The sequence below is a fragment of the Embiotoca jacksoni genome, unplaced genomic scaffold (assembly GCF_022577435.1).
Source record: "Embiotoca jacksoni isolate LCO1_2020_lvr unplaced genomic scaffold, fEmbJac1.0.p SCAF_30, whole genome shotgun sequence".
NCBI classification, from domain to species: Eukaryota; Metazoa; Chordata; class Actinopteri; family Embiotocidae; genus Embiotoca; species Embiotoca jacksoni.
The window spans coordinates 910,585-936,455 of NW_027185382.1; the positions used below are offsets into that span (position 1 = coordinate 910,585).

Below are 25,871 nucleotides of genomic sequence, written 5' to 3' on the forward strand. Positions count from 1 at the left end.
ATCATAAAACTGGCATGTGGTCCAAAATATGATAAAAATGTGATACTTTAGCATGTCGTCTAAAAAAAAATAATGAAAATGTCATACTATATAGCATGTGGTCCAAAATAGTATGAAAATGTCATACTATATAGCATGTGGTCCAAAATAGGATAAAAAAAAATATCAGACTACAGCATGTTTTACGAATGTGGTTATTATTAATCTTGTTTTCCTGTCCTGTAATTGGATCTCTTCTGTGATTGGTGGCTCGCAGATGATTGGGCGTCGGCGGTGCTATTTACCAACCAAAGATGGCGCTGTTCTCGTACCGAAGGAATTCGCCGGTTCCTTCAGATGTTAACCCGCCGAACATAACACACCGCTTCCATTGAGCGCTGTATTCTAGTTTCGAGTGAATTGTTGGACCTTGTAGGGGTGAGCAGACATTTCTGTTCGACGTTTTGTCCTGTTTTTATTAGTTAGGAAAGTAAGACTTTGTGTTCCTTGTTTTGGCCTCAGCTCACCCGGAAGTTATTCTGAGTTAAACCACTTTATCTGTAAATACTGTAAATAAATTGACGTTGACCGAAATCCATTCATTTGCTCCTGCGGCTGCTTGGGACCTGGTGAAGACTGGGCATAACACCTGTGGTCCAAAATAGGATAAAACTGTCATACTATAACATGTGGTCCAGTATATCATAAATATATATGTAGGCTATGTGGTCCAAACAACAAAATCAATGCTGCCCCCTCGTGGCCGCCGCCGGTAACACCTTCCGGCATTAGTTATCTTATTTTCCCCATCATGTTCCCCTGTTGATCCCAAAGTGTGTCGGTACCTGCGGTTCACTCTCCCGTCCAGCAGGTGGCGGTGTCACATGTTGGCGGAATCAAACCGGAAACGGCGGATGTCAATGTTTGTTTTGGAGGATTCATTGAGGATAATTTTCATCAAATAATGAAGGTGAGCAGAATTTTCTTCATCTGCTGTGTCTGTAAACATTTTCCGAACATGTGCACGTTAATGTCACTGAGATTTAAACACGAGTTAATAACTCGGCTGTGTTTGTCAGGAGTTATTTGGCAGGTGAGCCTCATTAACTCCTTACTTAAACACTGAAAAAAAAAAAAAAGTTAACGCTTTGTATTTGACCTTCAACAAATTAAAAGACATTTATTATTGTAAAATACAATTTTAAATTAAATGGAATCATTTTTTAAACAATAATTAAAAACATTGGTTTCGTCCACCTTATTGAACGTATAAATGTTCTGCTCTTCTTTCTCGTTTTTAATGGTAACAAGAATATTTTCAGATTTTAGACTGATGTGGTCAGAAAAAACTGCCTATTTAAAGATGTCAGATTTATATGTGGTTAATTATAAATTCAATTTTAGCGTTTTAATAACTTGGAGAGATAATTTGTCGAACTTTGCTGACCTGGTGTTTATTTGTGTTACATTCATTTACTCTTAGGATATTTAAAAGGATAAAATGTAATTGTGCAAATATATTTTTCCAGAGAAAGTTGGATGCAGTTGAGTTGGATAAGTGTACATATTTTGTCGTTGGTTTAATTTGACAGGTTGATGTCATGTCATGTCACTTGTGGTTTTTGGCTAAAACGAGCCGATACTTTAATCAGTGTGAAAATCTGCCATCATTTGCTCCCTCCAACCTGGAGGAGATCTGGAGTCTGCTTTCGCCCTCAGAAGACGAAGTCACGGTGAGTTTATAAAGTTTTGTTTGGTGACACCATCATGTTTTGACTGACTAGGTTGAGTCAAGTTTAAAAAAAGTGTTTTAATCCTCATCTGCTTGTTTGGTATCAGCTGGTGATGCGGTGGACCGTGTCTCGGCTTGTCTCCAGTCCTCTGGTGTGTCGCTGCGCTCTTCATCCCGCTCTCTGGTCTCCACGAGGACGCTGAACACCACCAAGGAAGCAGGGAGTTCAAGGGAGCCTCACACACACCATCTCCTGGTGTTTCTGGTTCCAGCCTCAGAGGCAGGAGGGCACCAGTTCCTGCACCCATGAGACACAGCTCTCATGGGGAAGACAAAGACCACGTTGACTCTCCAGGAGGAGGGGAGGAACTGGTACGTCTTCCTCAGCTGCCACGTCCTCGACGCTGGGTACCTGAAAACCAGGACAGCAGAGAAGATCGGGCAGGAGATTCACTACTCAGACACTCATCACAAAGGGATAGAGACTCAGGGAGATCATGACTGACAAGAAGCATCGATCTTATGAGTTTCAGCCGCAAGGAAATCCTTCAGCGTAGTCTCTTAACTTGTGTGGTTGGACACAGCAGAGGAAACGAGATATCGGCAGTGATCATTATAAAGCACATATCGTGTATAATATGATAGGGGTGTAAATTCAATAAAAGGACACTTATCCTTTCTTTCAAATGATCCCCTCTAATTTTTGATTTGTGTGACGTTCAGTCGCACATTAAATGACGAGACATTTCCGTCAGGATACAGATCCTCTGATATAACCTGATCATATGCTCGTAGAGTAATCTGACACTCTGTTTCTGCAATTCAAACAGGACATTTGAAAGCAGGCGAAAGACCCAGAGGTGCTATTAAACTCAGGAGACAGGAGACAAAGCACTGAACACTCTCCCTTGTTTTCCTTAATGTATTCTGTTATTAGTCCATTTGACTCTCTGATGGCCTTCTAACGCTCATATCATCTTTCAAACGTTTGGATCTTTAAATCTGCCAGGCACAAAAGCTATAAATACATTTTTCTGTGCAGTGTTTTTTCTTAAAAAGAAACTCGATGCACTTTTAATTCAGACACACGACAAGCAGGTTGAAGCATCTCGCAGTAACCGACTGGGCTTGGTTGCAGGTGGGGCAGGTGAGGTGGGCGTGGCAGCAGGTGAGGTGGGCGTGGCAGCGGGAGACCGACAGAGAGAGAGACTGGGACCTCTGGTGGGCGGAGGGAGTGAGAGAGAGAGGACAAACGAAACGTAGAAGAGGCAGACAGACCCGAACCGTGACACCTCATCTGCTGACACACAAAAAAAATAGTTCTGCAGGATTTCAAAGGTGGTCAGGTGAGTACACGAGTAAAGCTTTAAGGAATACAGAACCTATTTACTGTATCCATCAGAAAAGCATAAATCTGACCTCCTGAGTCACTTTATAACTGTTGACTTTCTATGTAAAGTGAACGGAAATCCAATAGAAAGCAGGCCGGAGAATGTTTATAGTGCTCAATGAGAGCGATCACACTCGACAATAAATATGATTAACTGTATGGAAAATAGCCATCTCATCATCAAAAATGAATGAGATTCCTGCATTTTTAATAGCAACAACAGTTTACTGTCTTGAGTTTACAACAAATCTGGGAAGAGGGATGAATATTTAACATTCTGGATGTATGGATAAATGACATTCATGAATCTTTCACATCTTGCCGGGAAATGATTTATGATCCTGCACACGGGCTTTATTCCACAAACAGATGTCTCATATTTTAACTCGGTCTCATTAAGAAATGACGGATGACACCAAAATTAAGGAAAGGATGCTTATTGTTCTTTCTCTGTTTGGAAATTCTGAGCATAAGATTAACTTATTGGATATTTTCTGTCTGAAAGTTCCAGAAAAGTAGTTTTTTTTTTTTCTGTCCATCTACATATTAACAGGTAAAAATAATAAACCTTCCACCATCAGAACATTGATAAATAATTGCAGGATATGAATTAGAAACTTGTCAAGGAAAGGAGGATCAGTGTATATATATACTGGTCTGCTCAGTGGGGAAACCACTTACTAGACCAAATGTGTTGCTGGATGGATAAAAAAAATAACATTTAGTATTTTTGTGTGCAGCTTTTATCACTTTCTGTCTGTCTGCTGCTCTGCGTCTTCATGTACTCCCTTTACATCAAGTGGATTCATTGTTCAAACTGAAAAAAGTAACCTAGCTTTCAAGTGAAATAAAGAAACAAACACCAGTGGATTTCTTGTTGAGTTCAACTTGAATGAGTCTTTCAAAAAAGAAAAACAAGCTGTAAGAACCTTTGAATGAGAGAGAAATGCTTCAAATGGAAAAGATCAAACCAAACGCCTGCATATCTTTGCCTCCAGCAAATCTGCATTCTGATGAAGAAACGTCGTGGTATGTGGGAGGCACTGGCAAACATCCTGGTTTATGAACTGTCTGTCAGCTGCATATAAAGCGGCACATAGTTGCTATAGAGGAAAAGATGAGAGGGAGGGAGGGAAGGTGGAACATTTAAATGCATTCAGACCATTTACTGCCAAAGAGGGAAACAAAGGAGGGAAAACACTGGATTTAAATGTGTTGCCTCCGGTGAAGCTTCAGTAACAACGAAGAGCGTTTCCAGTGCAGGAGCTCTGCAGCTTTCAGTCTGATCAGCCGCAGTTTGTGCTCTGGTCATCTCGGAACAGAGACACAACCGGGGGGAAGTCCAAGGAAACTTTAAAACTGAACGTCTTGGCTGGGATTTTATTTTTCATCCTCCTGCCTACAGATAAAAGAGCATTCCTTGAAACTGGGGAGCAAAGATGAACCAAACTGCATCCGTGTCCCATCAGATCGACTGTCAGCCCATAAAGGACACCAAGGTAAGACGGATTTGTTCACTTTCTGGTGGTTTTTCAATCTTTACCGAATCTTAGGTCTCACTCCGGGAGAGTTTTCACACTTTTTATCATCACTGCATCACACTTTAAAGGCTTGTTAACGTGTCATAGTTGCCATAGTTACTTCTAAGCAGTCAGTACTTTCACACTCTTCTAACAAGTCCTGCTTAACATTAACGGTTTAATCCCCAATGCCTCATGATACTTTGTCTTTAAAAGGCAGTGGTCTACTTTTTCAGTGTTGCTTCCAAATATGGATTCATGTGGTGCAAAATTAAAACCAAAGAAGTAACGTTATGGTGATTATTCAGCATACTGCTCTTATCTGAAGAATCTAAATCCACATATCCAGCTGGATATTTTTGTACGTCAGTGAAACTGAAGCATCAAAGTACTGCTATGTTTTCGGCGACCTCTTCCTGTTTCGTTGTTGATATCCAGAGAAGAATACAAGGCCGAGACACAGCGACAGTGAAGGCTCCAACATTAAAGAGCTTCATTATTGCTTGCAGTTTATGCAAAGCGGTTCTCAGCTGCAAGCAGATGCCTCCGACAGGCAGACGAACAGCCAGCCAAAGTCTAATCCCGCACAATCCTGCGCTGCTGCAGCCCCTCAGCAGCAAGACGGGAGGAGTCTGACAGGTGGGAGCTCCGATAACCCAGAGAACTTGTGCAAAGAAGTTTGTCACTTTTTCAAGTGTTTCCTCAGATACATGAGAATTGTTGTTTCTGGAGCAAATCTGTGCAGCCTGACCTCTTCCTGACACTTTTCAAGAACTTCCAAAAACAGTTCCCAAGATTTAGACTTGGAAGTTTTTCCATGACCTCAGCAACACGGACTGCAACATGGACACAGATGCTTTGTGGTGTTTAATATACATTATGTAGCCCAAGTGATTTTAATTGTCATAAATCAAAGCTCAGTCATCCTCAAAGCTCAGTCATCCTCCCTTCATAAATAAGCAGGACGAAATAGTGCAACCAACATACATGTATAGTTAGATTTTTTTTTTTTTTTTCCTGCTAAATTACTTGAATTATTATTCATCTTTAGTGGATTTTTTTTTCAGCCCTGTGTATTAATTCTTATAAATTATTTGAAAGTTGAATAATCAACTAATTTGTGCAGATTGAGGTGGGTCAAATGTGACTTTTCTTGTTATAAAAGCTTTCTGCCATGGGAGCATCTTGTGTCTGATATACCTGCAGACATGTTGTAGATTAATTTAAGGGATTTACATGAAAAAATGGGGTCCTTAAACTGAGTTAACTGTGAGCCCGATTAACTGTTATGTCCAGATGATTTTGGGGATTTGTTTAATAAAAATCGGACTTTATTCATGCGTATATACAGACAAATAGATCATAAAAAGATTCCTAATTTACAATCAGCTCATATTTGTTATGTTATAGTCAAATAAAATGTAAAGAGTATCTTGCTTCTATTCAGAGCTCATTATCTCTCCTTCTCTGTTTCCTCATTTTCAGTTGCTGCCATGATCATGCTGGTTGTTGCTAAGTAACTTGCTATTTCAGGGCATGTTTTATCATGTATATTTATTATTATTTTTTGCATAAACTGCAAGCAATAATGATTTTATATATATATATATATATCCTATATGTGTCAAATCCTATTTGCACAGGGTCAGAGGAGTGGGAGGATGTTCATACTTCAGAGTTTTCAATGAGTCAATTGTAGGAGCAGCGAGCATCACTTTCAGATGACAAGTCATTCAAAGTTTCCTTTCCATTGTAAAGTATGGTTTTTTTTGTTGGTTTTTTTTATATTCATCTTAAACATAATTCTAAATATCTGAAAAGCCAGACCTTAACTCAGAGTGAATCATCAAACAGCCAATGTGCAGTGAGATTTTTTAGTGTAGGAATTAATAGTTCTGCCAGAGGAAGACTGAGACTCAAATTGTCCACCTGCTGAAGTGCCCTTGAGCAAGACACTGCATCCCTATCTGCTCAGTCAATCTGTTACCTGAATGACACTTTTACTGCAGGAAACAGAAAAACTCATCAAATATCATTTGTCAAAATTAAATTAAAATGACTTGTAGGGTAAATTATGTGGAAATAAATCACATTAGCATTTTAATTATGTTTCCAATCCACTTAGAGGGATTTTATACACTACTAAGCCACATTAATTTGCTGCTAATGAACTCAATGTGTCTTATTTTCTCCTCATAAACAGCTCAACTTTGCAGCCTTAAAATAGTAGTTCCCAAACTTGGGGTCGTGACCTCTTGAATTTCCCCCAAGAGAGTTTTGAATGGTCACGAGATGATTAATGCATACAGGAAAATATATATTTTTAAAAAATTGTGCAACTAAATACATTTCTATCATTTCTCCGACTGTTCTCAAATTCAGTCAGGCAACAGGAAGTTTTGACTTCTTCTGGCAGATACAAAGTATTCAAATTAAACACAGTACAGATGTATTTACTGGTAAAACTCCCTTTTATTTTAAGAAAAGGAGTTTTGTGATGATGGGCTGCAAGTAGACATATTTCTATCCAAATTGTTGCACACATTTCTAACAGATTTCATAAAAATGTGCAATAGTGTGGTGATGGTGCAAATTCTCTTGGTGAATGAAGGTGAATGATGTGGCATAACAGATTTATCTGGCAGGTAATTTTCTTATAGTTTGTTTTGCAGTTCCTTTAATGAAACAGTTTGAAGCAACAGCGACTCAGAGCTGAACTCTAAAACCTGTGAAACTGAACAGATTGCCATCATAACAGAGATTAGCAGCCTGTGCAGTGCCTAATAGCAGTCCCAATCATTGACTATTAACATCAGCCCGTGCCGTCACTGCCATCTGTTGCCGTGGAGATGGACATGGAGTAAAGAGGCTCATTAGTGTGTGAGCGGTGGAGGAGATGACTAATCCCGTCTCAACTGTCCTCATAATCCTTGATTGTACTGCTCTGAAGATGCTCATGAACCTGTGATTAGCATGTTAGCCTTCAGTATATTTCAGAAACTAATTTTAGCCTCGCCCACTCACTCAATAAAAGGCCTAAACAATATTATACTGCACATATTTAACGCTTCATGAAAGCAGGACAGCTTGACTCGAGTCATATTTCAGATGTACATAACAGGATTTGTTGTTAAGAGCTTTTATAAGCAGAGCTGAGCTGTTTGCATTCACACAGCCTACACTGTGTTCATGTGAAAGCCAGGCTGTGACTGAGATGAAGAGTCGCATTAAGTTCCAGACGGTGTGATGCACAACCAAGGCTTAGTGGCATGAAGGACATCTGTGAACACAACCTGGAATGAATATCCACTGCGGCTTCCAAACACTTGTCCAGTTTACAAAACAATCCAAGATTTGCTTTTACGACTAATTCTGCAACAGGTATCACACACAGGAGAAGTTACTTATTACAATAATGCATCACATCTTTAAGTGTTATCCAAAAGCACCTCCTATCATTTCACATATCATCTGAAAAGCTTCTTCAGTAACAGTCCAATCTTTAGTTTCTATTCTTGTTTTTTCCCTTTTCTATTATATATTTATCTGAACCAGGACGAGCAGGATCAGCACTGGACAAGCAGGATATTTTATGCAAGCGAGACAAAAATGTCACAGTCAGACTGGAACTAGAACAAAGAATACACTCACAATGTAGCCTTGATTCCTCAGGAAAGGCAAGCTGCAAGGTGAGATCAAATTGGCTCCACAATAACAACCTGTGAGACCTCCTCAGATAAGCAAAGTACAGGTGACGAACAAAATTAAACTCCCAAATACAAAGCTGAGAATATAATGTTGTGGTTTCTACACACATGCACATATTTTCCATTACCTCTATCACACCAGCCCTTCATTTTCTTCTGAGCAGCACTCAGATTATCTCTTGAACGGAAACCACACACATAATTGAGCAAATTCGGTGGTTCAACTTCTTCCAGTAATTTCTCTTTAAAGAGCTAAGGTAGGCCACACAAAGACTGAACAAAGACAAGTTCAGAAAACATAATAGTACAGAAGACAAAGTAATGTTTGACTGTTGTGCCTTTTCAGTCGCTGGTGAGGCTTGTGTTTTGTGTTTTTGTCCTCCAGTAGCCGTAGGCAGATTAATTTCTGGAGGTAATAACAAGGTGAGGGACCAAATTATGTCTCATTTTTTTTTAAAACATTTGAATAAACCCACAAGGATGTGAACATGACTGCTTTTGTTTGAATGAAGTGCATGCTGTCTTTGGTCAGCAGAGGGCAATCTTATACAAGACTGCTCTGAAGTCTCTGGCAAGACTTGTGGGTGGATTTCGACTGACATCCTGTGATGTAATGGGATCTCAGAAATGTTTTCCTCAATTCAGAGACATAGATATATGAATAAAGACAAGACATTAAAAAAAAAATCAAAAGAAAAAAAAATGATAGAATAGAGATTTCCTTCTTAAAAACACCAATACTTACATTTCTCACAAACACAAGTAAACCACAAAGACATAAAAAAATAAAGCTTTGAATTTTAAATGTGCTACATGCCATCCACCCTTTTCACCAGAGTATCCTGCATGAGCAAATCTCTTAAATGTAATTGAAATACTTTTTTCCTCGCTGCACATGCCGCTGTTTACTTTGATGCGTTGTATTTTTGGGTCAGTGAGTCACACTGTGGCTCATACGGCGCCAAGTACCACCTCCGGAATCATCTCAGGTTAGTCTGCTCTGAAATATATTTGCCCAAACCAAGGTCACTGCTATGAAGGCTGCAGCCCAGATGAGGTTGAGACAGCAGGAAGGCACAAAACACTATAAAACATCCATAGTGGAATGTTTCAGCTTCCTGAAATCCACAATCCTAAAAGACAGAGGGAGATCTGTATACAAGGACTCAGGTTAAGGTGGCCAGTATTGCCTGCAGAAAAAAACATCTTATGTTGAAGGAATGCAGCATAGAATTAAATCAAACACATTGACGACATTCTGTAGACAGCAACTACCTGAAAAAACTCACAAAAAAAAATGATATTGGGGAAGTAGACTGTCTGACACAATGTCCAAGGATATGAAAAGATGACTTGCCCATGGAAAAAAAAAAAAACTAAAAATTTCAGTAAGGCATTTAACCAAGAACTATTTGATATTTATATAACCAGTATTGATTATACGTCTCAGAATTTATCAGACGACTGTTTAGGTGTCACTATACTAATATATGAAGGCAAATAAAGAGAAAACAGACACAAAATAACAAGTGACTGTTGAGTGAACTGCTACTAGCAGCCAGTGGAAGTCCAGTACGGAGCTGAATGAAAAGCCCTGAGAGACAGAGATAAGGACGAGTGAAGCAGCTCTGTAATGCCTCTGACTAATATAAGCTTTTCTCTTAATCACGAATGAACTCTGTGATCCATGGCGTGTCTCCAGGTGGTAATATGTGAGGTAAGAGGGAGTCGGAGCAGAAAAGTGTGTGGAGAACTCATAAAGACATGTTTTAAATCTTTAATTTAAATTTGGCATGATCGTCTGAACTCACCTTGACGAAACTATCTTCGATAAGATTACTCGTGCTTACAGTATACCTGGAAAATGTACAGCTACAGCTGGCAGGGTTTGGCTGAACTGGTGGAACTGGTTTGGTGATGTCATTCAGGCAAAGCAGCAGCCTAACATGAAATCTGAAAAAAAAAGTAAAACACGGCAAAAATCAATGATATTAACTCCCCTACATTACCAGACCAGTTTAGGTTACCTTGGCTCAAAGAGGGGACAGGTGGAAGCTGAACCTTTTCCTACAGAGTCAGATTAGACACATCATTAATATGATCTCATGATATTAAATAAAGATCAGGTATATTTGCAGCTGTCGTCGTCAGCATGCAGATCAATCTGTATCTATCAGGACACAAAAGAAAAGCGAGACTCTCAATAAAACGTACTCCTCAATTCTCTCCAGCCTGCACAAACAAGGGCATTCGAGCACACATCCGTCTGACCTCAGACATATAAGCACGGCCCACACCTGTCCTCATGAAGGTGGGGAGCTCTCTTCCCCGCGTCACTTTATTTTATGAGCTTCAGGCAGAGTCAAACCAGCTGTTCTAGTCTTTGCAGCAGCTGGTTAATCTAAGCTAACAAATTCAGCCACGGTAACCAGCTGCTGCCTGCATCTTCACTTCCGTTGTACAAACACGAGTGTCTCGAGACAGAGAATAGCTGCACTTTTAAGTCCTGCCTTCTGAAGTTTGAAGGATTTCTTTCCCAGTTTTTCAAGAGATGTCACAGCTACAAGAACTGCAGTTAGTGTCAAGGTAAATCAATAACAAAGTGTTATCTTCACTCACAAAGTCAATTAATCAAGTGGTCTTCATTGGAAACTTTAATGAGCTGTGACTTCGACAGTGTCTCACTCAGTGTCAGTCAAAGACTGTGCGTCCTCCATCGCGGCAGCACCTCTTATTTTAATTTCTGTAATCTGTCTAAGCAGGTTGACTTTGAACTCCTGCCGTGCGGCAGAGTCGGCATCACGGTTTAAAACCCCTCCAGGCTTTTCTTACTGTCTGTCAACTCCCCTGCTCCTCACTGATACCGTGATTTATAGATGTCACAAATTCACAGCTTTCAATCTTCTTACTGGTACATTTAATGTCTGAACGACAGGTTTGTACTGTATTATCGGCAGGTTGGGGTCTTTTAAAGAAAAAAATGCACCTTTCATCTCTGGACCTGATGAATAAACGATTTTTAATTGAAGAAATATCAATCTTTCAAAATATGAACTGGAAATAGTAGAGCTTATTTCTTGTGCCTCTGTTTTGCTTCAGCATTCAACATACGGGAACAAATAGAACAATAGTAGACTTAATGGACCAGAATCGTGTGCACTCAAGCACCCAGATTTAATTTTTTTCTGTACATGCACTATCTGCACAGAGACTTCAGGCATTTCTAGAAATGTCTGGAGTTACAAAAACTCCTATCTGAAGCAGAAACACAAGGCACAGCTGAATACTCCTTTTCATAGCTTCAACTTTTGATCTTTATAAAAACCCAGAGGGTTGTTTTTTTCTGTTTTAAAGGTATTTCCAGAATCCTCAAGACTTGTCAAAGCTTTTAGATGAAAAGGTATCCAGTCTGAACAAAAAATATTTTTTTAACCCAAGCCAGGTAATAATAAAATATGTATTGTTTTCTATTGTAAACAATGAAAGAGAGATTGTAGGATTCTTTTTCTTGGCAAACAGAGAAAGATTTGTTAAGTTTTTCTTTTGGCTTCTTATAAATGAGTCTGATTTTGCCATTTAACACAGAAAGTGAGTAAACTCAGCTCAGTGGCCTTCACCAGGCGAATTCCCCCAACACAGAATTAGATTATCAATCTAACGATGCCAAGTGAAACTGGGTTGACTGATTTCACTTGTGAATGACACCATTTATTAAGTAGTAAAATCAGAACAGAGGGTTTGTGTGTGTGTGTGTGTGTGTGTGTGTGTGTGTGTGTGTGTGTGTGTGTGCCTGACGTCTGTTTACTCTGAAGAGAAAAGCCAGACAGACAGGCTGTTGCCACGAGCAGGAGAGAGGTCTATCTGCAGGTTTTACTGAGCTGCATCTCAGAGCTGATACATCTTCTATTGTTTTCAGACATTTTTAAGGTTGTGAGGTAGTTTGACGGACGGCGCGCCTGAGTTTTAACTGGACAGACGTCAACATAATGGACCCAGAGCTCAGGTTCCTGGAGGTGAGGTGTCGCTACGCTCATATTTTCTGCTGTGGTTTTTGTGGAAAGCTGCAGGCCTTCAGCAGCGTTTTGATCATACCTGAAACTTTGTGGATTCGATGTGTACAAATGCAGTATATAAGATCAAATCTGTCAACGTATAAAACCAAGATGAGGTGACGGACCTCCCCTGAGACAAATGACATGTGTTTTATCGTAACGTCCCAGGAGGGTCTGCTGCCTCCAGGGAGACTTGGAGAAACAGAAACACATCCTCTGGGACTCAAAGTGTGACAGAGTGTTGTTGTAAGTGATGAATGGGTTGCAGAGCGTGTTTCTGGGAGATTTGAACACTGCACGTTGAGGTTGTATGGTGCAGACTTCAGCCAATGGGAAACTAGGGGACTTTTGTCTCATCTAAGCTTTTGTTTGAAGCTGAAAAACACGTTTGTGAGGAGGAAAGATTTTAGTTTTCGCAGTAAAAATATGCAGTAAAATTTTTAAAAAGTCAAGTGTCAGGGTTTTCTTGACTTTAATTTACAAAGTTTTTTTAATATTTCCTCCTGCTGTTAACAGTACCATTAGTTATCAAGATGTGATTGGCTTTTAAAACATTTTAGTTAAACACAGTCACTGCTGCTGCTACAGTAACTATTAGCAGCTCTCAAAGATTTTAGCAAAACTAAATTACCTTACCACTTATGTGAGTTAAGGTTAAATGAAATGATTCACTCTGTATGTGGGATTTATTGTTGTATACACCTGGAAAGTACGCTGGAGAGACTGATCGTGAAATGGGATTGAAAATGCGTTCTGCGTGGTTTTAAAACGGTCTTTAATTTGCTGACGTCTGAGGAAACCCTGAAAAAGCTCTACATTTTGGTCGCTGACCCATCGTGCATCTGTTGTTCTGCCTCAAGTATAAGACAAATCATCCCAGTAGCTTCTTCCTCCAGAGATATCAGTTCTTTCTCAGGGCCACAGCGATATGTGAACCCTTCCACACAGCAATGTGCAGGAGACACATTAGAAATCTGAACCAACCTAACTGCCTCTTTTCAGTAAGAATAAGGAGCAAAAAACATGGTTTATCAGTTCAATGCTAATTAGAGAAAGCTTAAATTGGCTTTTTGCTGACACAATCCAAATTATTGGATGACTGACTGAAGCCAAGCAGGGCCGAGAGCTGGTTCGCGGGTCAGTCAGTAAACCTTGACCTACCTTCCTCAGCTCCCTCTGGCTTTCGTGATATGCTGATTTTTCAATTTGTCACCCACCAGCATCTGTTTGTTGAGGGAAATAATACTCGTAACATTACAGATAAATAATTATATGAAATAGACTATATTTCAACCGGTTTTATGCTGCTCTACTCTTCAAGGCAAACTCTCACTAAGAGAAATGTAAAATTATGCAACTGCAGCTCTAAGGTCAGTTTGCATAACTCGTAGTCACATAACATTTTCGTGACTAAAAAAAAACAAATTTAGGATTATTTAATTTCTTCTAAAAAGTTTACTCTTTTTACTTGTATGAAATGCTACATTAAAATATCCATGTCCATCATCATGGACATGACTAATATGTTTTGCAGGTACATGGCTTTTATCTGTCAGCAGCACTAGACTCCCACTCGCAGCACATTGTCTTTGTGCCTGTTTCAGATTTAAAACATTACGAGCTCAGTGTTTAAGGTCCTCCATGCAGCAGGATGAAGACCCAGTCTAACATTTAAAAAGAATTTAAAATCATTTCCTTGTTGTTTTTTCAAGTTAATGAAGTATATTATTTTTGGGAGAGAAACAGTGTGTTAAAAAGAAATAGCAGAAATGCCACAAACCTGAAATGTTTATGCAATGCTAAAAACAAAAAGGGACCAGGTGCAATGGAAACAGAAATTCTTCAAATTAATAGATGACATTATCATGAATGCCATTTCAAGTATTATCCATTGTTTGAAATGGCATTTGACTGGTGATGACTCAATTTGGTTTGTCTGTTGTCATTCTTGCACTGAAGTTTTTCCTAATTCAAAACTAATTTGCAGATTTTCTGGACAATGAGTCATAATTGTGCCAAAAGAAATATCCCTGTTTAAGATTTTCTTTAAAATAATGATAATTACACATCAGAAAACTAATATTTTTCTTCTCAGTCTCAATTTCTTTGTTGAAAAGTTTGCAATGCAGAAATACTTTCCACCAGAATAAAATGCTGTAAATTGTTGTGTTTATTATATATACATTTTTTGTGCTTGAACTGATGTTAATGTACTTGCTCGTTCTTATTAAAAGCACAATATTCTGATGAAGCAACGACTTCACATAGATTAATCCCCATTTCCCACCAAATTCTTTAAATATTAAAATTTTTAGCACAGTTCAGCCCCTTTTTTTTGCACCCCGTATATGTCATATCTCTTAGACTGTAGTTAGGAGCAGCTGAATGGGAAAAATCATCCGCCTGCAAGTTAAAAGTCTGTGGTTTCACTGCCAACACAAACAGCACAGAGTAGCTAATGCCATCACCATTATAAGGGTGACAGCAGGGATAACCATGCTGGAGTAATCCAAAAACACTCCCTGAAATCTGGAGTCAAGGAAAGAAAGGAGGAAGTTACAAAAAGTTACATAACTAAACAGCGGTGAGGATATATAATGCACAAAAGCTTGAAGGGGCCGGCAGTATCGTCCTTCCTCCAGTGACGACTGTGTTGTTACTGGAGAACAACACAGAGAGAAGCAGTGAAGCACTCTTCATCACTTTAACCTCCTCCTATCAAGGTTATTCTGGGTCAATTAACCCATTTCCTTATCAAAACCCTATTATTTAACCCAACATCAGTGGGTTCAAATGAAGCCCCGCGGGTTTCCATCCAGGCAGCAGGTTAATTACATTCACCTGCCGTCCCAGGTATGAATCAGTCACTGATTAGGCAGCAGCAGCTAAAACCCAGGAGGGAGCCTTAAATGTTTTGACTCGTGACCCATTAAAAAAAAAAGTTTTTTTTATACTGGAGGATGATGCATTCCGGAGTTAATCCCAGCAGTTAAAAGGATTGGGTACCTCTCAGTTGAAGTAAAATTGGTGTTAGAAGGTTAGGACAGAAAAAAATCTCTGGTGGTTGGGATTTCTAATATTTTACAAGAAAAGACGCAAAAACCACTGATGGATAAATATAATCTGATAACACCACACACTGCAGTGGCCACGTGAATATTGTGCACAGATATATGACTCCTCCACGTGAATGCAAACATGCACAAAAGCCAGAAGTACATGCACAGATTATAGCTTGTGGTCTGATGACTGTGGAGAGGATTCGTGGCTCGGGGACATTAGTGAACTTCCAGAACACCAGCAGAGGTCAGAGAGGGAGAGGGAGAGATCATCTCCATGTGGTCTCTGATTCCACCTGTTAAATATTTAATAGTGGAGGGAAGAGAGTCCAACCCAAGCTTTGAGGATCTGTTCCTGCCCCTTTTCCTTTCTTCTCCTACCACCCTTCATCCCCTCCTCCTCACCTTCCATCATCTCAAGCCTCTCATTTCCTTTCTGTTGCTCTGAATCGTTTCGAGCCAAGGCCATCTTCCTCTTTCGCTCTCTGCTCGCTGACCTCACGCACTTGTGTTGCTGCACGTCTGATGATTGTTACTCATTACTATAACCCTTGAGGATTAACTCTGAGGCTCTTCCCTGATTAAAGATGCATTAGGCTCCTGAAAGCAAAAAAGAAGATGTTAAAGCAATAACAAAATATGAGGTCATTAATGAACACAGCCATGTTTCCCAGATTGATCCTGTTTTGATGTATTTACAAATCTATAAAGGAATGAATGAAGCTAAAGGTTGATTTCTCACATTTAGCCAGTCCATCACAGGGCCAACACTTATAGACAAATGTAAAAAAAAAAAGACCATTCACACCTTAGGGCAATTTGTAGAACCGCCAAATAACCTGTGGTGCATGTTTTTGGATGTTGGGAGCAAGCTGGAGTACCCAGAGAGAACCCACGCAAGCACAGGGGGAACATGCAAACTTGACACAGAAAGGCCCGGATTCAAACCCTGAACCTTTTTCACTGTGAGGTGACAATGCTAACTACTGAACCACTGTGCCGCCCCTGTGTGTAATTTTTTGGAAATACCAGACTTGAATCCATAATATTCATCAAGGTCTAAAAAACACTACATTTTCTAAAACATAATCTTAATAGCTCCTCTTTGTTGCACCCTTTAATCAATAATTATCATAAACCAGGCAACGCTGATTATGTGTCGTTTGAGCAGCAAGGTTGACAGGCCTAGCAACAGTAACTATGGGAGGATGGGCTTACCTTTTAAACCCCAAAACTGGAAGTGGTAAACAGATTTTTGTCACCTTTCTGCCCTCAGAAGTAAAGACACTCACAAGGAGACAAATCCCCTCTGGCTGGTTTGTCTTTAGCCATCGACTCCTCAATCTTCATTTGCGATTTTCTTTATTTCTTCCATCTCCCTCCCTCCTGCTTTCTTCATTATTTTTGGATGGGATAGTGGGCACAGTGTGTGTGAGTGTGTGCTGGGTCTTCAGGGCTTTCTCTGTGACACCTATCAGTTTGCATTCAGTCAGTCTGCAGCAGGAAAGGCCAGCTGGTTACTGATTTGCTCGATTGTCTCACCTTATTCTTGTCTGAGGGGATTTCAGATGAAACCTCGGTCCGGCTCATTCTCCAATGACACGCAGAGTTATAATCCTATCATATATTTCCGAGGGACGTTCTAACACTAGATATCACTGAAGGGCTCTCAGTCCCTGAAGTGATACTGTAGGAATAGTAGATTGACATCATCAGAGGTAAAAATACCACAGAGTGCTGCACAGATCTCTTTGGGATTATTACACTCCAACAGAACTATAAAGGGAAGCTATAGATATTTAGAGTTACCATGGAAGCAAGTGTTTTACATTCAGTATTGGGGTTACACACACTATAAGGCTGAACATTAGAGACAAACGAGAACACATTTCACAGCAAAGCGGATGACTTGTAGTTCAATTGATCAGTAAAATAATGGCTAATTTTGAGTTTTGTCCAAGCTTTTATCAATTGGAGACCCATAATATGACTGTTTAGTACACTGGTAGGGATTTTAAGAAAATAATAGGAAAACTGTTTATCAATACCAAATAGATAATATCAAGCTGAAATCTGTTTTTATTTTTCTTGAATTAAAAAAAACAAAACATGGGGATCAAAGATACATAAAAGTCTTGAGTCAACAGACTGTGACTACATCTTTGGTAAAAAAATTAAAAAAAATAATTAATTAAATGCTTTTGAAATGACGGTGGCGAAACGATCCAAAAATCCACTATTTAGCACTTACCGGACTCGTATAATTACAATATGAACAAAACTAACAAAAAAATAAAAATATATATATATATATATACGTTTATTTTAATATATAGTTGTAGACGTGCAGGTCCTCTACCATCCGCCAGGGGGTGCAGCAGCACCATGCACGCGCTCTACTTTCCTGTTGCCTTGACGATGAGCAAAGGAAGCTGAAAGCGGTTATCTTGTGGATTTGGGTTTTACTTTGAAAATCGTACCGGACTCTCGCGTTGAATGCAGCAGCTTGACGCTCCTGCAGCTAAATTGTCGAGCCGTCAAGGTTTGGACGTTATTAACCGGGAGTAGGCGCTGGGTTCAGGCGGGCACCCGGGACTCTGGCTCCGGTACAATGACGGCGTCTAAAGATCCGACCAAGAAGAAGCCGAAGGAGCCGCAGCAGGATGAGGTACTCTCACAACAAGCCGACACGTGTATATATTTATTCGATATTAAACTCGATATGTTCGCTGCGTTTCACTGCTTTACAACAATATTAAAGCTAAAATACAGCAAGAAAATATATGTTTATCTCAAAATGTCTGCGCGTCTTCATGCTGCAAGTCTTTGGAAGTTTTTTTGTTGTTGTTGTTGTTGTTGTTGTTTTTGGTCAAAATGTTCTTTTAAACATCCTTTTCTCAGTTATTCGTTTCAGTAATTCTCACTTCTAAAGTTCAGACTTTATGTTGTTGCTTTCGTGTTGGAGCGCATCTGAGAGCCGAAGCTGTGAGCTGCATCACAGAGTCCATAAAGAAGACTTTATGGACAGGACAGGAAGAAGACCTGTCCCCGGTCTAATCCCTGCAAAGTCGTTTTCTTATTCATTGGTTTTGGATCTCATTTCTCATTGTAGTTATTTTGAATATTTTAAGGTTGTTTAAGCATCACGGTATTCATATTGTTTTTCATGTTGATGTTTTTGCATCTTATTTTGAGAGTCCTGCATGATTGCAGTCATCTTTGTTGCTCTGTGTCTCATTTTGTCTCTTATTTTGTTTACCATTAAGAGTTGTTTGTGTCCCCTTTACATAATACTGTCTCTTTGCATGTCTTGGTAGTCATTTAGAGGGTTTTTTTGTGGTTGTTTTGCATTGTTGTCATTATGTTGGGTCTCGTGTTTATTGTTTTGCATCTCATTGTATTCCTTTTGCGTCTTATTTTAATTGGACTGAAGATAATTTTTGTTTTGAGAATGTATTTTGGGCGTTTTGTGTCTAATTTTGCTCATTATTCATCTCTGTGGTCACAATTTGTGAGCAGTCCTGTGTTCTGTTGGCTCGCTCACTAATCCATCCATGGTTGTTTTTTTGGCAGCTGGTTTTCTGTGTTTTTTTTTTCCCTCCAAAGTAAATATTGAATTTTGTCAGGTGAAGCAGCTAGGCTTTATTTTTTCTGGTAGTTTCACTGAGTTCAAGAGAGGCCTGACAGTTTAACACGTGAGGCTGCACCTCATAATAATTTGTAATTATTGATTAATTTAAAGATCAATTTAGTGGGGTTCTTTTTAATGTCTGAAAAACTTGTCCTTTTGTCTCTGAGGTCATTCACAGAGAAGTTCAAAATTAGCTGTAGATGCACATTTTAACCTTAATTATGTGAAATACATTCAGTCTCAGTTGAACGCAGTAAAAGCCTGTTTTAACTCGTTTAATATCTCGTCCTTCAGCAGGTTCAGACTCAATGGATTTTCGTGTGTTTATCCCTTTAATTGTCTACCTTATTCTCACAAACACAGCGGTAACAACACAAACACCGACACACACAAACACTGACACACATACACACACACACACACACACACTTGATTTCCATGCCTGCTTTACTTTCCACTGAACTGAGTCTGATCAACTGACTGTTGCAGTAAACTGTGTCTGCTGAGGCACTCTCTCTCACACACACACACACACACACACACACACACACACACACACACACACACACACACACACACACACACACAGCATGCAGAGAATTAGCTCCGAGATGTTGAACTAATACTCAGAGAGGAGTCGATGGCCCAGTGGTGTGCAGAGGCAGCTCAACCCACTGCTGTGTTCAGCATATGGGGAGGTATTGTGTGTGTGTGTGTGTGTGTGTGTGTGTGTGTGTGTGTGTGTGTGTGTGTGTGTGTGTGTGTGTGTGTGTGTGTCAGTTTTCCCTGCTTCATTAATTAAACAGCTTCCACCTCGCCTGCAGTACAATGTCATACACATTGATCTGGACACATTTGTGCCTCTTGTCTTCAGAGTTTGACGGATTCATTCAAAATGGTTTTGAATGTAAACCAGCTCTGTGTGGCAGCGCTGCAAGGGTCGGACAGAAATTAAATTTATTAAAGACTATGCATCTATTCCCAGGAATTGTAGGGATGTGTGTGCAAGATCAACAAAATAAAAGAACCACTAACACAGCTACGATCCTTTTACATGCTGTGAACATTTATTTTGGACAAAGTTCTGACTCTCCGGTCCTGTACGACGACCTGTCGTTGGTCTTATGTGGTAGTTGTCAGCTGCTGGCGCCGTTGTTCAAATGTGTTTGAATGACAAAGCTTGTATTTTTAGGCATCTCCAAGGAAACAGCAACAGCTTACGTTACTGTTGTGACTCCAGAGAAGTGTCTGTCCCTGCTTGTGCTGGTGTTGATTAAGAGACAGAAGAGGAAGCGCCTATCTCTATTTCAGCATGTTTCTTCAAACTGTTCATTTGGTGTCTTATTTTGGTCATTTTATTTGTACTGTTTTGATAATTTGGGTTATTTTTGTGTGTTGTGTCCCATTTTCTGCATCAATCTGTTAATTATTGTGGTCATTTTATGTGTTGACATGGTCATTTATGTTATTTTGTTTCCTATTTTGGTCATTTTCTGTTTCATTTTGTTTCTCACTATCAACATTTTGGTAATTTTCATTTGATTGATTGTTTTTCAAACATTCTTTGAGCAAAAATAGAAGTTAGTAGCATTGAATCAGATGTATGAGATCGTTATTGCTGGTTTAAAACCTGTCTGATCATCTCACTTTACTGTAACAATGTGTCTGTGTTCCCAGGCCTGAGAAATGACCTTGATCAGTGAAATGTTATCGTAGCCGATAGAAATGATACTGAGAAATTTGGTTTTGTGAAAACCTTAATGTGTTGTACGTCTGCCCAGGTTGCCACAGTTTCTATTCTCTCTCTGTTTGCATCTTCTTTAGTGATAATGTTTCACTTTGTGATGGTTCTGTTGATGTCTGGACTGAAAATGACCTGCAGACAGGTGGAGGCAGAGTCAAAGAGGCCTTTTTGCTTGATTATTAAAGACTCTGCCTTAATCCTATCCCTTAAGCCCTTGGCTATTTAAAAAAAAAAAAAATGTCCACCTGAAATAACATCCCCAAATTCAGTCAGGAGCAGCTCCACAACTGTGAGGCTGAAATGTGAACAAGCTTCGGCTCTGTAATGGATCAGAAACACTCGGGAGAATTTTGAAATATAAGAAGTGTCTGTGTCTGCATGAGCAGGCCGGAGTGAGATCAGAAAAAAGCCTACCGGAAATGGACATTATTCTCCAAATCAAAACTGTAAATTACAGAGTAAATAAAAGCCTTATAACAATGAGTCACTGACACTGATGCTATTTGATCTGTAAATAAAAATTCTCTATTGCAACTCCACAAAATTTGATGCAACAGAAATGAAGCACAACAAATGCTACGTCCATTTCAGTCACAGTACTGTCAGTCAGCATCTTCAACTTGGCAACTATTGTTTGCAGTTTAATAGCATATGCAGCCTGGTACCCAGTGCAGTGACCTCAGCAGTGGAAAGGGTTCATATTTGACCCCAAAGAGTCAACAATGAGGGGCTGCAATGCTAAAACTAAGCAGCATGACAGATGATGAGCAGGATAGCGGCTGCACTTCATATGTGCCTGATGACGAGGACTCGCTGCAAACACAACTCCAACACTTGAACCAACACAAGTCTCTTTCTGAGTGTCGGTGGCTCAAACACTTTCATTCACAGCCAGCGTCCGTTTGAAGCTGCGAATATATAAAGCGAAGACATACTGTAATCACGGTTTCCTGTGAGCTCACCTCTGGTGTTAGCTCGTTCTACAGAGGAAACAAGAGCTGCTGCAGAACCTTCAGTCTCACACGTTTGATGTGTGAAAGAGGCTTCACACTGTCCTCCTTGATGTTTCTCTCTTGCTGACGCTCTGAAGAAAGACGATTTAGACCTCATGTGACAGCTGCCTATTACAGTCCCCCGCAGTGTCCCCGCTGGAAACATCCGAGCTCACATCCACGGCCGTTTTCCAGCCCAAAATATGAGGTTAAACTAAAAGACTTGCTTGCATCATTTCCTCCTGCTTTTGAAGTGCTGGCTACCGGTTGAACTTTCATCATCATCGGACAACTGAAGTGAGAAATCGCAGCATGAAAACTTAGTTTTGAACTTGTGCTGCAGGAAAGAGCTGAAAGATTCTGTAACATCAGAAGCTTGGTTTTGATATGTACCCTAAAAGCTTTCGATAATCAGTGTTCTGTCTGGACAGGATGAGGGGAAGCAGCATTTACTTTCACTGTCCAGCTGCAAAACTCCCAAATCAATTAATCCGGTAGTCTAATACTTGAGATGAACAAGTCTGCTGTTTGTTTTATATCTTGTCTCCCATTTATAACCTAATGTTTGCTTTCAACTGATTCATAGTTTGTTACCATTTTACTAACTAATTAATGTTGTGTGCCGCTTATCCTTTCAGTTTTTATTTCCTTCTTATTTAATAATTTGGAAGGTTCATCACCATCAGTGTTTACTTACGAACCTGGTGATGCAGACAGAGACTTATTGTATTTCGAAATTTTCCCAAGTGTCCTTGATCCACGGAGCACAAGTTTGTTCAATTCCAGCCTCACAGTTGTGGAGTTATTACCGACTGAAGTTGCGGATGCGTTTCAGGTGGAAATTTAAAAAAAAAAGCCGACGGCTTAAGGGATTAAACTTTTCACTTCCAGCAGAAGAATCCTGGACAAGAGGACCAAAACACATGTTTAATGGAGTGAAATTTTAAGGTTTCACGCTATTTAAGCAAATTTCAACAGAAAAAAAGCATCTTGTGCAGACAACATGTTAGATGGGATATTTTAGTGTCTGATCCTTAAAGAAATGGTTCTCCCAGTTTGGTGTGAAAGAGCCCAAAACTGAGCTCTATGTAACACCTGTGGGATGAACTGGGACAGCCTGCAGACAGGTGTCAACATGCAGGCCGCAGGTCAATGCTGTTTCTGTTGATTAGTTTGTGTTCTCTATGTGTCTGTCTGCAGGAGTTTGTGGACGTCAGCCCCCCGCAGAGGAACTGGAAGGGCATCGCCATCTCTCTGCTGGTGATCGTGGTGGTCTGCTCGCTCATCACCATGTCTGTGGTCGTCCTCACGCCCGGTATATCAACCTGTAGAGAGAAAAAAAGAGGGAAAGATTACCATATTGTTTCCATTATTTTGGATGTAATGAACCTTTCAAACTGTGCAAATGTTTGTTTCTGCTTTATGATTCGATTTATTGTGGAAGTATGCGATACTTTATCTGCATTGTGTTGTTTGTAAGAATTCTTCAGTATTTCCTTTGTTCTATAACCTGGATTTCATTGTTTCCCAGCCGAGCTGCCCAGCAGCAGCAGGTCCAAACTGACTGTGGCAGATCTGTACAAACCTGAGTTCAGCGCTCACGACCCCGAGGACACGTGGATCAGCGGTGAGTACAGTGTGCTCTCTGCTCCGAGAGTCCTCATACTACATGAAAAATCAACTTTATACATATTTGCTGGTAAATAGAGAATGTGAACCAAATCTTGAGCCAGTTTTGAAGCTTCTAGTGAAGGTCAGCACAGCAGCAGATTATCGAACGGACTCCTGACACAAGTCACGAGTCCGACTGTTAGAGCTCCTCTTTGGTCTCTTTATTGCAGCTGTAGCTCAGGTGGCCGGTTATTAACTGTAGTATTTGTGTCAGTGTCCTTGAGCCGAAGGCTGAACCCCGTATTACTCCCAGGGAGTGAGAAAGAAAAAAAAAAAAAACACCTGTCACCGAGGATAAAAAAAAAAAAAGCTCACCCAACATGCTTTTCCGTTTGTATCACGATGTTGTTGACATCACACCACTCTGCTTGAGTTCAAGTGACCTTTCTCCTGTTCAGTATTTCTCCAGGCCACATCGCCAACACCTCCTCGGCACATTTTCTCCCCATGTTGCATAAGATGCTGGTGGTGTCGCAGCACAACCTTGATCTGCGACCGAGGGCTGTAATGTGCCTCCACATCTTCTAGTTCATATTTGAGTCCAAATGTGGAGCATCTCAGACGTTTGTGTTGTTTAACTGGCTCCTTCACAGCGTGACAGATTGTGTTTGCATCTGAGCTTGGAGAATGTAAAAAAAAACCAAGAAAAAACAGCAGAGGATGAAACAAAGTAAATAGCAGCTATGGATGGAAGAGCTGGAGAGAAAAAATAAAGACTCAGTGGTTTGTTGACAGCATGACAGCTAAATTATTGCTTTTATGGTAAATACAGCAGCATTGATGACTAAATATATCCATAACAGTGTTGCTGAGACTTGCTGGGAGTGACAGAAGGTGAGAGGAGGGAAGAGAGACACAAGGACAGAGGTGGAGCGAGACAGTGAGAGAAGAAATGGAGATCCACCGCCTGCTGCGTCCTTCCCTTCCACAGGGAGATAATACTAATGACTAGTCCTGTGGCCTGTGGCTTCTCATTATGGGCTCGAGATGGTTTGGCCTCTCACTCACACACACACTGATGTTTGTGTATGTGTACTTGTGAGGACTTTATTCCTTTCCCGAAAGGCAGGGGACGCTCACTTGAACTAAATATGATTTGGGCGTCACAGCTGATCTGACCAAGTCTCTTTCAGTCTGTATTCATCAGATAAAATCGCACAGTGTATGCTGCTCAAAATGACTGTAATCAATAATTTCATATTAACAGAGGGTCACATGACGCTCGTAGTGATGAAGCTGCTGCATTTCCTCTCAGACCCACAGAATGTTTCGGCTCTTTTAGCTAATTTTTTCAGCTGATGCTGTTTTGGTTCTCCTTCTCCTCTCTTATAGGATGTTTAAAGGACCATTCCGGTTTATTTTCGCCCAAACTATCTACCATTAATGGGTCTGTTATACCTCTATGGGTCACGCTATCTTTGCATTGTCCACTTTTGTGGTAGAGATTCAAGGAAACGTCATGCGACATGTGACCAAGCCTGCGTGCATTGATGATTTTACAGGAATCTTATAAGTTAAACTTAATTTGCTGCTACAACAAACAGTACGCTCACTGAACTTGCTGCAAGAGCTGTAATTGTTTTCATTGTTCAGGAAACTTTAGCAACATTGTGAATTAATAATGAAGACATTTTCAAACAGCTGAGCTCTGATGGAGACTGCATTTCATGTGCCGTCTCACCCCAATAATGAATTGTTCAGCCCAACAGCGTCGGGCGTCCCATTAGCTGTTTTGTTGAGATTGATGCTGAAATTGGGAAATTGCTCTTTGACATGCTGCGTGCTGTAAATCTAATGTCGATCAGGTGCAATAAGAGGCAAGAGCCCCGTGTAGACCGAGCGAGGTCTGGGCCTGAATTTACTGCTGGGTCTCCTGGAGGTGTAATTCAAACACGGGTCTGTGATGGAAATTGCCTCCTTGACAACTCCTGACTCATTTCCTTCTCTCTCCTCTAATATCCAAGTTGGGCCTCAGTAGCTGCTCACCGTAATTTAACACCACCTGGTACAAAAACATCATATCTGTTATGATAGTTCTCCAGGAAGCACTCGATTAATTGAGTAAAACGAAGTGAGAGTCACAATAAACTTCCCAGAGTTGAGAAAAATCACATCCAAACACTTAAAGAAAACACACTAACTGATAGAGGAAATTAAGATGTGAGATTGCAACTCCTTGAGTTTAGTGGCTGATAAACAAGAGCTGAATATATTGAAGTAATATTTAATCTCAGCCCCATCAGGAAACCAGAGCAAATCAATCAAACCCAAATCTTCTTCCTGACCCCACAGAGCACGTTCCTCCTCAGCAAACACAGATGAAGGAGAAATGCAAACAAACATCGACGTCCAGATCACATCCTGGTGAACTACATAGATTAAGATCCTGAGTAT

The 25,871-nt window shown here is 40.1% G+C and overlaps 1 protein-coding gene across 3 annotated transcripts in view; it reads left to right on the forward strand.

Annotated features, from left to right (window-relative positions):
• The first annotated feature begins 4,182 nt into the window (after positions 1-4,182).
• The window catches only part of LOC138207216 (inactive dipeptidyl peptidase 10-like), a 40,734-nt gene continuing 19,045 nt past the window's right edge, over positions 4,183-25,871 (forward strand). For 2 of the 3 annotated variants that reach the window (XM_069164307.1, XM_069164306.1), the window contains exons 1-3: positions 4,183-4,600; positions 23,007-23,121; positions 23,338-23,433. In XM_069164307.1, the coding sequence (XP_069020408.1) occupies positions 4,541-4,600; positions 23,007-23,121; positions 23,338-23,433 (271 nt within the window). In that variant the 5' untranslated portion in view covers positions 4,183-4,540. Of the gene's footprint in view, positions 4,601-17,976; positions 18,108-23,006; positions 23,122-23,337; positions 23,434-25,871 lie in introns of those variants that run through there. The other variant, XM_069164308.1, reaches the window with a different exon arrangement.